Genomic DNA, 13,694 nt, shown 5'->3' on the forward strand with positions numbered 1-13,694 from the left:
TCTGCCACCCTGTGGCGCTGTGTGCAGCAAAGCAGACTGCTGACATACTCAATGACTGATAATAGGAATGTTTTTATGGCCATAATATGGTCATTGTGGTGATTTTTATTTTACAATCAATGGAATGACAAATCTGCTGACGCCCTCATCAGAGCGTGTCAGCAGGAGACGAAATCACATAAATATAGGAAACGATAAGATAAAGAGACGCACGGAAAAGTACAGATATGTGTAAAAAGACAAGCTAAGCTCTGATTTTACACATCAAAGTGGGCGGAGTGCAGTAGTACACGTATGTGAAAGAAGTATCCTATGAAGTCATTAGTGTCTCCAGAGGGAGCTTGGGGACAAAATTCACCAAGTGATGTCATTGAGTCAGCGTCCGCTGGGGCTGAAGACTACAGGTTTGAAAAAGAGAAACATCTGGAGGTGTGGAGTTAGAAAGAAGCTTACTAGACCTCCGCAGTCCGCTCCTCATCTTTGCCTAAAGCTCCAGGCTACGTTAGCCACCATTAGCATAACACACCCAGAATCGCAGACCAAACTTGTCAATGGTCAAGTTGCATTGTGGGTAATGTCTGCACCAGGTTTCATCAAGGTTATAAAAAAACGATACCTCTGGTTCTGTATCAATTTTCATCCTTTTGTTTTTAACAATGTTATAGGAGCTAAATGGTTTAAGTATCAAACGACACAATCTCTAGTTTCAAGTCTTCAATACAGCATGATGCTCATTAAGTGTTTTATTTAGAGTCAAATAGACCATAAAGCAGAGTATGCTTTAGGGCGGGCTTACTGTGATTGACAGGTCGCTGCTACGGCGTTGTCCGTTCTGAGAGTTGTCATATAGTAAATGGTAAATGGAATATACTTGTATAGACTTTTCTAGTCTTTCCGACCACTCAAAGCGCTTTCACACTGCTTGTCATTATTCACCCATTCATACACTGATGACAGGGCTACCATGCAAGGTGCCACCTGCCTATCAGGATCTACCCAACATTCTCACACACACTGTGCTGCTGCTGCTTCATGCTGCTGCTGCTTCATGCTGCTGCTGCTTCATGCTGCTGCTTCATGCTGCTGCTGCTTCATGCTGCTGCTGCCTCATGCTGCTGCTGCCTCATGCTGCTGCTGCTTCATGCTGCTGCTGCTTCATGCTGCTGCTGCTTCATGCTGCTGCTGCTTCAGGCTGCTGCTGCTTCATGCTGCTGCTGCTTCAGGCTGCTGCTGCTGCTTCAGGCTGCTGCTGCTGCTGCTTTATGCTGCTGCTGCTTCATGCTGCTGCTGCTTCATGCTGCTGCTTCATGCTGCTGTTTCAGCCTGCTGCTGCTTCATGCTGCTGCTGCTTCATGCTGTTGCTTCAGGCTGCTGCTGCTGCTTCATGCTGCTTCAGGCTGCTGCTGCTTCAGGCTGCTTCATGCTGCTGCTGCTTCATGCTGCTGCTGCTGCTGCTTCAGCCTGCTGCTGCTGCTTCATGCTGCTGCTGCTTCATGCTGCTGCTGCTGCTGCTTCAGCCTGCTGCTGCTGCTTCATGCTGCTGCTGCTTCATGCTGCTGTTTCAGCCTGCTGCTGCTTCATGCTGCTGCTGCTTCATGCTGCTGCTGCTGCTGCTTCAGCCTGCTGCTGCTTCATGCTGCTGCTGCTGCTTCATGCTGCTGCTGCTTCATGCTGCTGTTTCAGCCTGCTGCTGCTTCATGCTGCTGCTTCATGCTGTTGCTTCATGCTGTTGCTTCAGGCTGCTGCTGCTGCTTCATGCTGCTTCAGGCTGCTGCTGCTTCATGCTGCTGCTGCTTCAGGCTGCTGCTGCTGCTTCATGCTGCTTCAGGCTGCTGCTGCTTCAGGCTGCTTCATGCTGCTGCTGCTTCAGGCTGCTGCTTCATGCTGCTTCAGGCTGCTGCTGCTTCAGGCTGCTTCAGGCTGCTGCTGCTTCATGCTGCTTCAGGCTGCTGCTGCTTCAGGCTGCTTCATGCTGCTGCTGCTTCAGCCTGCTGCTGCTTCATGCTGCTTCATGCTGCTGCTGCTTCATGCTGCTTTATGCTGCTGCTTCAGCCTGCTGCTGCTTCATGCTGCTGCTGCTGCTTCATGCTGCTGTTTCAGCCTGCTGCTGCTTCATGCTGCTGCTTCATGCTGTTGCTTCATGCTGTTGCTTCAGGCTGCTGCTGCTGCTTCATGCTGCTTCAGGCTGCTGCTGCTTCATGCTGCTGCTGCTTCAGGCTGCTGCTGCTGCTTCATGCTGCTTCAGGCTGCTGCTGCTTCAGGCTGCTTCATGCTGCTGCTGCTTCAGGCTGCTGCTTCATGCTGCTTCAGGCTGCTGCTGCTTCATGCTGCTTCAGGCTGCTGCTGCTTCAGGCTGCTTCATGCTGCTGCTGCTTCAGCCTGCTGCTGCTTCATGCTGCTTCATGCTGCTGCTGCTTCATGCTGCTTTATGCTGCTGCTTCAGCCTGCTGGTGTTTTTTTTGCTCCACCAGGGTCGTCTACAGCCACGCCGACCTCCAGCACTCACCAATCTCTCCATCAGCAACACCATCAGAGGAAGTATAAGTATAAATATAGAGCAGCACATAACCTCTGGTGCTGAACTACAGTTACTGCCTCGTTCTTCTCAGGGACGGGTTGTGTTCTTAAGGCACGGTAATGAGATGCAGATGAACGCGCCGCTTTCGTCGCAGTCCAAACTATGCATTGTGGGTAAAAATCAAGCTATGTTCATGTATGAAGTGAATGTTTTTTTCATATATTCTTGTATGGGAGCAATATCCTGCTGTGTCCTGTTGCTAAGAAACCACACTGGATTCTTGACACTCCTTCTGCGGCGCATTATGCTGACAGTCCTCTCACTGGAGGCTCTCTTTGGCTTCTATGGAGGATCAGTTAGAGCCAGCATGGAAGAACTGAATGATACTTATTAACCGATAGAACCTTTGAAGAAAAGCCAACTTGTTTGGAGCTCTACTGGTTATTCTGTTACTCATATGGATCAAGGTCCATGACTAAGACATCCTCGTTACGTGCATACGCTGTCTTTTCAAAAGAAAATTCTGTGTTCACAGGAAACTACTTGGTTAGGTTTAAGGCAACCAAATTACTTGTTTAGATGTTGGACAAATGTGTGGTTTGGGTTGAAATAAGTACTCTTGTTTTATAGTAATATAATATAGTAATATCATTTAACAAACATAGTCCGGTTGATTTTAACGTGAGTTAAAACAAGTCAATGTTGACGTTTGGTTTCACACTGGACACGAACATCGGCCTCCTGGGTGATAGTCCTTACTATTAGTATTACCTCACCTGACTTCTTCACCCCGCCGTGAATCGGCCACTTAGAGCATCATATTTATTTCTTTTATTTTTATTTTCTTATTATTTTGATCTTTTATTTTATTTCATTAATTTCTTTGTTTATTTTTAACGTATCCAACGGTTGACATCTCTGGAGTTTAAACGGGCTGCTGAGCTGTGCACACTGTGCCATGAGGCATACGTCTGTCACGAGTACTCATAGTGACACATGTATATCAATACATTACAATAATCATCACTTTTTTGTTTGCTTTACCAGGACTTCTTGTATATATTTGTGAAGAAGTGGAAGAAATAAAAAAAGTGAATTCATGGATTTTTGTTTTTAAACCTTGACATAAATTTTTAGAAAATGTGTGGATTAGTTTGAGGTTTTCAATAAATTATTTTATTCCACTGGATTCAGACACGAGCTTCTAGTTTCTTCCCCACATTTTATTACAGAATTGAACGGCAGCCAAGTTAAAAGGAATAATAATGGTTATGAAATATAAGTGAATGTAGTTTAGGATGACTGTAACATTTTGTGTGTGATTGATTTTTGACTTTATTGGAATGTCCTGTTAAGATGTACCGTCTGGAGTTATTGTTGTGCGACTCTGCTGAACCACCAGAGGGCCCCTTTGTATAACGGACCGGATGTCTCTTAGAGCACCTTTGCACTTTAGAAAGTTCATCATGCTTGTATGAATAATAGAGGTTCTCCCAAAAGAACGAGACTAGTGAGGATACTGTTTGCGTAGGCCAGTCATGCAGTCCTAATTCATTTTTAGTACTTTTGATTCTTTTGAAGATACATTAAAACATTTTTGTTCACCTACATCTTAATTATCTTCATTGTTTCCTACATCCGCTCTGTGCTCCAGCAATAGAAAACTCAAGTTGTACTTTTTGTACTCACAGAACATTTATCTTTAATAATAATAATAATAATAATCTCTGTTTCTAGAAGAAATGTCATTGGCAGAAGTCCGGAGAAGATGATTACATTACTTGTTCCAGGCGATACACAATCACAAGCTTTTTATCCACACGTCATTGGTCCCAACCTGAATTGCAACCTATATTGCATTTCATGAAACAACACAGGCCCTCTGCAAACATGCCTTTAAAATGAATACAAATGTATTCAAACTGACCAATAGCCGCAGCATCGACTTCAATGGACCGGTCTCCCTGGACTTTTGCCTCAGGGCTCCTTACAGCAGCTTAACCCAGCCACGCAACCACATTGATGATCCATGGCAAGGATCAAGGCAACGAGCTCTGTATCAAACAGTGATGCATGATCCACCGCTGTCATATCTTCTAAGGAGAGTGACATGCAACAGGAACAGGGCGCCTTGTTATCATGTGTTGGAGTTCCTGGGAACAGAAATCCAAGCACTTTGCAAATACACAGCCTGTTAGGCTAACATTGGACTACGCAAAACATTTTATAGTAGTTTATTAACTTGACGAAGAGAGAAAAATGGAAAAGTAAGCATGAAAAACACACGGTGGGGGGGGGGGGGGGGTGGATCGTGCACCACACTCTCTCTTGCAGACTTGAATTTTGATATTTTTGAAAACATTTTTCTATATCCGTGGACACTTCCTGAATCACTGTCAAGATAGAAGAAAGTCAAAAGGGCGCCCTTGAAGTGTGGAGTATAATGGCCAACGCACACACACATGCGCCCGCGCACACACACACACACAGAACATAACAGAGGTCTGGTGAGTCCTCTTTGCAGTTTTTATAGCTTATTTATGTTTGTAGGAGCATAAGCTCTCAGCCCTGACTTGGGAATCAATCATTCTGAGTAATTATGAGCATAACTACCCAGAGTGCAACTGTACAATGGAAGTTGAAAAATGCCTCCTCAGATGATCATATAGTGTATTATGTGTAGTTTCTTCCGCATTTGTCAGATGTCCTCCCCCTTTCTTCTCAGGAACAACAACTGCAGCTTTGCAGGATGCAGGACAAAGAGCCCTGAAGCTGTCCTGATAGAAAGACAAAATGGTAAACTGTTGCATTACATGGGGTTTACATTATTTTGTCCACCACCCCCTCTGGACCGCGAACGCCACCGAAAAGGGCCACACTGTACCGTGTTCAGTCGTTGTAACGCGATCTCCTCCATCAACACATGGCAGTCAGAATTTATCGAGCGGCAACCAATCGGAGCGCCCCTTTTAGGGCGAGCCTCCGCAGCGCGCGGCCAATGGGAGTCGCGGAGCGGGACCTGTGCCTCCGAGTTGTGCAGCAATGCCGTCATGTGACGCTGGGAAAAAGAGGAATGCCAACATGGACCCGTGGCAAGGACGGGATGTGAGCGTGCTACGACAATAACACGACGGAGGGAGGTAAAAAAAAGAAAACAGCAACTATATGCATACATAAAGAGCCTGTCGACGGCGCTGCTTTTTCCTCCGACCGAGCCTCTTCCGAACTGCACACGGTAGGTCGAGCCTAATGTCCGGGGTGCAACTGCTCGGCTCGTCCGGAGTGACGGAGGAGTATAAATAGAACATTTCTTTTGACCCAGCCGAACTTGAGACTCGTGTATTCCTGTGGGCTCAGTTGTATTCAAGGCGGGTTGCCGTGTTGCCGACCGCTCCTTCTTCTGGCCGTTTATTTTTTATTTTGTTCCGCTTTCGAGCCCGATCGGCTCTGAGCAAACACGGCTCGTGGGGCGCGTCAGCGCGGGCCGTGTTTACCCTGCGCCATGCTCGCGCACCTCGTGAAGTGCGAGGCCCCGCTGCAACATGTGCCCGACGGTCTGACAGCGGCAACAAACATCCGCTCTACATAGTTCCATAGGAGTTCCTCAGCGGGGTCAAATCTATTTGTTTTCCAGTGTGAGGTCACGCTGCCAGGGGTCGCCCAGCAAACTACACATTCACTTCAAATATGCTTAGGAATTTACATCACCAAATGATTTGCCAATACGTCTTTAATTAGTGTTTAATTTCAGTAACTGTTTATTATTTTTTTTTTTTTACCACTGCCTCACTTTATATAGGCTACATATGTATATTTAGTGAGATAACCACTGGCACTAAACGGTACCGGACCAGTGCTTAGAGATTATTGTGGCCCACAGATAAAAATGGCCATTTTAAAATCAAGTTAATTATAGAAGGCTCAGGGGCAAAAGGTTCAAGGGGGCCCCTATGTTTGAAAATAAAACTGTGATATCTAATGTCAAACTCAAGTGGTCCGTCTCTAACTCTAGGTAGAGCTGGTTCAAGGCTGGATTACCAACTGGCAAAATGGGCAACTATCCTGGGGCCCCCCAGCCTCTCAGGGCCACAAAAGCCCCCGGTTCTCTATATGTCCATTGGTTTTGATTATCCGATTCGTTGCACATTTGTTAAAGATATCTGCACCACTAAAGTACACGACTAACTCTAGGCATAAATGATCGATTACCAACTCAAAAACATTTTCAACCCACATTTTTATTTCCAGATAAAATTTTATTTTATCAAATTACCACAAACCTAAACACAAATAGTACAAAGTTGTGTTACATTGTGAGATGACGATACATTGTACATGACTACTTTGTATGCGATTGCCAACATTTGCTACATTAAAATGTATTATTGTTGTATTGTGTCGCCAAATATTCTTATCAGTGTTGTGATTTCAACCATATCACCCAACCCCTTAGTTATGGTTTAAAAAAGAATATCATTTTGTATCAAAGTGGAAAATAGTTTTTGGCCCGGCAAGTAAGCAAAATAGAAAACAGAATTTAGAGAAGCACTTGCCTGTAGAATAAGTTACTTCTTATTTACTGCCTGTAACGTTTAAAGTCCTTGAGGTAAATAGCTTGTCATGCTTTCTCACTTTCTGCTGGGTAATAAAATCCAATCTCAACGTTGCCCTTGCAGGTTCTTTGTGATCTCCTACCTCTGGATAGTGTTTCCTCAACATCCTCTCCTCCGCATTCGGCCCGGATCAATGGTGTCTCTCAGCAGCAGACCGCTGAGCTTGGAGAATGACCTGTTCAGGGACAGCAGCAGCCTGTTCTCCCTGGGAGACGGAGCCCGCAGCGAGGGGGGCAGCTCGGCCTCCTGCGACAGCCCCGAGGCCGTGGACCTGGGGGCTTTGCGCGGCTTCGGCCCCGGAGAGGAGGAGGAAGACGAGGAGGAGGACGAAGACGACGACGATGGGGCGAGTCTGCATATTTTCCTAAGGGCGGAGGGAGAAGAGGAGCCACCGAGCCAGGAGCCAAAGCTTCCGCAGTTCCCTTTCCAACCCACTTCCCCGTTCTCCCCAACCCTGGAGGACATAGAGGAGTTCTTGAGGGAAAAGATGGAACTGGTCAAAGAGGGGCTACTGGTCCCAAAAGAGGAGGCCTCCCCTCTACCATGCAGTGGCTCCCTGTCCTCCACTGCGCCCCCAGCTGCTTCCTCAGACACTTGTAGTGACCCAGGGACTAGTCTAGCCTCTCATTGCACTTCAAACCCCCCTCAGAACGAACAAAAGAGCCCCAGCCCCGCTGACCTTTCCCCCTTTGCCCGCGCTAACTCCTCGTCTTCCACCTTAACCCCGCCAATGCTCCTGGGCGGTCCGCTGGTCCTCCAGCTCCAGCACCTACCTGTGGCCCAGCCGCCGACCCCGGTGGGCTCCCCGCCCGGGGCCCAAAGTGGCATTTGGCTCACTCATCTGATCATGGGGCTCCAGGGTGCAACCGGACAAAACCTCACCCTGCTGGCCCCGCAGGTGCCCTCTGCCCACGCCGCCTTGTTATCAATACACACCGGAGATGGCAAGTTGGCTGACCAGAAGTACGTGAAGATCGCCCCGCTACCCATCACTATGAGGACTCTAGAGATCACGGGCGTGACTGGGATCGGGGGCCAGGGCAACGGCCTGTTGAAGGCCGTGGCCCCCCGGGTGACCAGACTAGCGCCTACGGAGAGGGTCCACAAGTGCTCCCACCCAGGCTGCGGGAAGATGTACACCAAGAGCAGCCACCTGAAAGCTCACTTCCGCCGGCACACGGGCGAGAAACCCTACACGTGTAGCTGGCCCGAGTGCGGCTGGAGGTATGTGTACCGTACCAGGTTTAACAGTAAATACTAAGTTTAAGATTAAAGGACTACGCCATGTTCTCAGGGGATTTCCCCACTGGTTGATGCTAGAGGCCGCATTGGAGGGGTGGGTCTTTCAGCTAGTGGTGAGATCATGAATCACAATCCAGAAAGTCCATTGATTATTCTTTTTCACCTAATGTTGGTCTGAACACTTCCATTCCCACTAAGTAGTCAAAAACATAGAAGCCAAATGTTTCCTATCATTGGCTCCTAGCCCTATGCTAACGCTATAATGAATATCTTCTTTATAATTTCTCAGTTATCTTTCCGATAAATGTCACTAATTGTGATTTAAAAAAACATTGCAAACTTAACTTTTAGAATTGTACATTCAATTCACCTTTTTCATTCCATTCAGGGAACATTTGAGGGCATTACATCACGCACAAAATATAGCATTGGTGAAACCAGTACAATTATCACTACTGGGGTAAAAAGTGATGATTCTAGTGCTATATAGCTATATATTTACTGATAGTAAAAAACTTTCCTAACTACTTTCCTCGACCTTTACGGAAAATGTCAGCAGAAAGAAGTGAGGGAGAGTTCATAAGGACTTAAGGAAAGACAAACATGTTGCTAACGGAATCCGACTGCACTCCGGATGTTGTTTGTGATTTTCAATTTATCCGTAGTGAACCATTAAACGGGGGATGTTATCGACGCCCGAACGCTTTAAACATTCCTGCAGCAAGGAATTGTGGAATGTCCTTATTTCATTTCCAGTGTAGCCTACGCTAAAGCAGATACACTGAACCCTTCTGAAGCAAAAAAAGAATATTCTACCTCAGCATAGGGGTCCTCAAAAAGCCTACTATGTTTGTATTATTTAACAGGGGTCCAAAGCAGTATTCACTGTGTGGGTCTAGGACTCCTAGCCATACCCTTGAAAGCCACATTAGCTCACGGAGGTGACATGGACACTGGCGTTCTCATCGTCGATAGATAAATTAGCCAGTGGGCTTAATGTGGATGTCTCTCTTTGTTGCCACGTTCCTCACTCCACACTCCCGCTCTTGTGTCGCCAGGTTCTCCCGATCCGACGAGCTGTCCCGCCACCGGCGCTCCCACTCCGGCGTCAAGCCCTACGAGTGCTCCCTGTGCGAGAAGAAGTTCGCCCGCAGCGACCACTTATCCAAACACACGAAGGTCCACCGCAGCTCCAGGCCCAGCAGGATTATCAGAGCCACTGTGTGAGACGCCTTCAGCCACGTTCGTCCTGCACACCACACCCGGCCTGGCTTTGACTAGGGGGGGGGGGGGTCCGGGTCTTCGGGTCTTCCTCAGGACTTTTGGTGCTTTCACGAGCAGAACTGTGCAGAATGGTGAAAGGCTGGCGGCCGTTTTTCCACACACATTTCTCTCCTCCCCGCTGTTTGTCTTTGTCTGGTCCTTTCTGAGCAGCAGCTCGTGGCATACTGAGCAGCCACCTCAGGAAAAAGTCAGCTGGAAGTGGATTTCCTTACAGTCTTACAGAGGCCCATCTTGCAACCACTGCTTGCACTACTGTTACCAAGCTACCAGGTGCTGTAGGCGTAGGGTGGCAACCAGCAACAGGAGCGTCTGTAATTCTATAACCCCCCCCCCCCCCCTTTCTACTTTTGTGATTGCCCTTCTTCCTAAAGTCAAACTTCAGGGTCCACAGGGAGAGAGCTCCCCAGCGGTTTTTTTGTACGTTATGAAAGTAAAAAAACAAAAAAAAATCACATTTATTGAATGAGTTGTAATCGTATGGACGCGTTCACGTGACAGCCAATTGCTGTAAGTATGAAATTGTGATTAAAGCAGCAAAAATACTTCTTTTCAGAGTAACGGTTCACTCTGAACGAAAGGTGTGACTCTCGATGTTTGGCCAAGCTGGGGGGGGGGGGGGGGGGAGAAACCTCCGACGTTATTATGCACCTGACCCAGGCCTTTGTTGCATTCGTCCAGTCGTAATCCACCACTGTTTTTGACCCGTATGCCTTTTTTCACAGCCCCAGTACGCACTAATCTCTATTGATGCCTTTGTCCATATCACGAAACCAACCTCACTTGATCCTACTGTTATCATATGACTGCTCTTATTTAACTGTGATTCCTGAACCGGGGGCCGCCAAACCAGAAAACCCTGTTCTGGCCCTCTCGAGAGCATGAAAACAACGCCCAGGCTGCGTGACAGTTTATAAGCTCTTTGTTGTCTGAAATTCTCTCTGAATCATTGTGCAGCCGACTTACGTTGCCTAGAAAGGTTCTCGGCCCATACGCTACACTTTGGGTCGACGGTGCAGAAGTGATGTGAAAACACTGCTCTTACTCATTTACAGTAGCAGTTACTGTAAAATGTGTGTCTGTCGGATAAAGCAGCAAGAAAAGCTAATAGTTTTAAACAGCTGGGAAGCCAGCTAACATCTACTCAATCATGTGTATTAGCATAGTCATTATCATGTTATAATGTGTACTGGACATAAAGGACGAAGATAACATGTACAGCTTCTAGCTTTTATAGAGATGTTTTTTTTTTATCGGTGAGGATTTTTCAATCAGTGCATTAAGCTATTCAGTCGTGTTGCCGGAGAGGTTTTTTGATTGTAGCGTGATCATTCTGTGGAACGTCAGACTGATTACGGTCATCTACCCATTCACAAACCATTAAGATGAGTCCGCTGGTCTCAAGTGCACTTGCGTTAGTGGAAGGTGAGAAACAAGTCATTGTGCTCTTATGACAGTTCCATATCACGTTTTGGAACCGTAAAATGCCAAAAAAAGAAATGTTCTAAGGAAGGTTAGTCAGTCACTGTTATGATTTTAACCTGATTGCTAACCTACCAGCGCTTCACCCGAAGAGGCTGCGTAGCCGACGCGTTCACATAACCGGGTTGTCTCCAGCAGACACGTGCTTCTACAAAACCGTTTAGGCCACCGGCAACTTTTAACTTAGCTCGAGCAACATTGGTGCTTTTTTGTTGTTGTTGATTGAACCCAAAAGTAGAGCACTTCTGCATGTAGCACACGGCCACCACCCTCATATCTCTGTCTCTTAGCAATATGGATACGTTAGGTTTCACTTTTTTTGAAATAATACAACAACCACACTTAGCGATGTAGAAACCTGTTCAAAGCAGACAGACGGGCAGACGTGTTGATCCGTCTGAACCGGTGCTGTCTTTGTGTCTGAGCCTCCCCGGGCTGCTTCTACTGACCTACATCCAGACCTGTATTCCCTAATCATCATCCAATTCAATCTCTCTCTTCTCTGCTTCTCTCTCTCTCCTGCCTGTGTATCTGGTTGAACACAGGCAGGGTTTTATTTTTATGTTTGGTTTTGTTTTTGGAATACCAGATATGCTATTTTCCTATTTGCAAAAATAAAAAAAGCAAAAAAATGAAAGTGCTTCGCTTTGTTGTCATTTGAGGGATGCTCACCGAAGAGAACGGTTACCGCGATTACGAGGGCAGAATGGGAGTTGCGTACATTTTTCAGGGTTAATGAGAAAGTGGAAAAGGTGTTTAAATTCAACTCTCACTGCCATTTTACATAGTGCTATGATGACTTTATTTGGGGAATGATGTAGTGCAATATTAGACATCTACCAGTAAAAGTATGGTCAACACTAGTTAGACTTCACACTTGCGGTAAGTAATTAAGTGCAAGTACTACTTAAAGTTGCACACGTCATTATTCGTACATTAACAATGGATCAAATGGCTACAGGTGTATGTGAGAGGGGTTGCACTGAGAGACTAAGGTGTCCCCCATGTGCCGTCCCCTTCGTTTACCTTTAACGCCTCTGGGCTTCTGCCAAGTAACGCACTGTTTTAATAGGCTCGTTCGAGATGACCTGACCCTCGCCTGGAAAGTAGACGAGAGCAGGCGGTAGCAGCAAATAAACTGCAGTCAAGTCGGACAGTTTTCAGCCGCCTTCAAAAAGAATAAACAGGAAGTCACAGAAAGTTACTTCCTGTTAGATCCGATCTGTAGGCTATTTGTAGTTTACAGACCTCGTTCGGATTCATTCAGGTGTGTTTGTAAATATATGTTCATGTGGAAACATGCGTTATGTCTGTTTGTGAAACACTTTGCTGCTCGTTTTGATATATTACATAAATAATCTTTATTATTATCAACCACACAAGATGTTTTAGATTAAAGCTTTGTTGCACAACATGAGACTGATAGCCAACAATCTATCGTCAAATATTACAATTACACAAAAAAACAGGAATTTCTACAAAACGTGGCGTTTGTTGTCAAATCTAACAGCCAATCAGCTCTTTGATCCAGCGACAGTCAGGCGTTTCCCATCATGCATTGGGTCATGCAGTGTGTGGAGAGCAACTGCAGCGCCTGGCTGTAAAAACTGCTGCCGCCTCGATCTCGTGAGGTTATCGTTGACCACGTGTTCATGACGTCAGAGCAAGTCGGACACAAATCTAACCGGCATGCATTGTGTGCCCATCGCCGGTGATCAATTCTGCTCAGGACTGGCTCATCGAGAGCTGAGGTGAGCTGTAGAATCAAGTGTCCTCTTTACACATGTTTACTCATATAAGAACGCTGAATAGTGCAGGTCTAGTATTTCAAAAACCTACAGTGAGAAATATATAGATTGCTATTATACAGTTAAACGCATAAGATATAATAATTGAGAAATCCTGACACATTAACAGGCTTTCTGTTATTTAACTGTATATGACACTTATATACAATTTAAAATATATTGCAGGCAAGACTTAGAGTAGTTTAAATGTATCATAATTACCCTTAATTTCATCCAGAAATAAACCAGAAATGTTTTATTTCACTTTTAGTTCACGCGCTTCCTGACCTCATCCTCCGTACTCCACCATAAAAAAAAGTATCGTTTTTTTCTTGTGTAGCATAAAGGGACTACAACCTGCATTTTTGTTGTGCAAAACTGTGTTGAAGAAATGACAATAAAGCAGAAATGAACCTCTAAATACTGGTTAGCTTTTGCCATCATGGCAGACAGTTACTTGCCTGCCCTCTCTACTAATTTATCCGGTGACCGTCTCGTTGAAATGACGCCAATTTGAATTACCGGCAGGATAACCACATCAAGGAATCACACGCACACACACACACACACACACACACACACACACACACACACAAAATAAATGCTGCAGGCAGCTTTCAATCCTGATCTGACCAGTGTGGTTGCAATATCTCTCAGCTCAATACAGACGGCGCAGAGGAAGTTAGAGCTCAATCTGCGCGTGTATTCAGGCTGTGAGTTTCTGGCTGTTGGTGCTTTCCAGTTGTGTTTAACACCCGAAAGGAAACTGGG

General features: G+C 45.9%; 1 protein-coding gene across 2 annotated transcripts; it reads left to right on the forward strand.

Moving 5' to 3' along the window:
• Nucleotides 1-5,538: 5,538 nt before the first annotated feature.
• LOC142955460 (Krueppel-like factor 15) lies at nucleotides 5,539-11,767 on the forward strand. 2 transcript variants are annotated; one of them, XM_076096977.1, is made up of 3 exons: nucleotides 5,539-5,658; nucleotides 7,195-8,355; nucleotides 9,432-11,767. In XM_076096977.1, the coding sequence occupies exons 2-3, from the start codon at nucleotides 7,265-7,267 to the stop codon at nucleotides 9,598-9,600; spliced, it is 1,260 nt and encodes a 419-aa protein (XP_075953092.1). In that variant the 5' UTR covers nucleotides 5,539-5,658; nucleotides 7,195-7,264; the 3' UTR covers nucleotides 9,601-11,767. The 2 variants fall into 2 exon arrangements, with proteins under 2 accessions (XP_075953092.1, XP_075953091.1); XM_076096976.1 differs by having other exon boundaries at nucleotides 5,541-5,753.
• Nucleotides 11,768-13,694: the final 1,927 nt, after the last annotated feature.

Source organism: Anarhichas minor, unplaced genomic scaffold (assembly GCF_050575085.1).
Source record: "Anarhichas minor isolate MPS153535 unplaced genomic scaffold, ASM5057508v1 ptg000023l, whole genome shotgun sequence".
Taxonomy (NCBI): Eukaryota; Metazoa; Chordata; class Actinopteri; order Perciformes; family Anarhichadidae; genus Anarhichas; species Anarhichas minor.

Bases quoted from the DNA above. Each gene is read 5' to 3' on its own strand.
- LOC142955460 (XM_076096977.1), top strand. From the start codon at position 7,265: ATGGTGTCTCTCAGCAGCAGACCGCTGAGCTTGGAGAATGACCTGTTC. The intron at 8,356-9,431 runs GTATGTGTACCG...TTGTGTCGCCAG, and splicing joins TGGCCCGAGTGCGGCTGGAG to GTTCTCCCGATCCGACGAGC.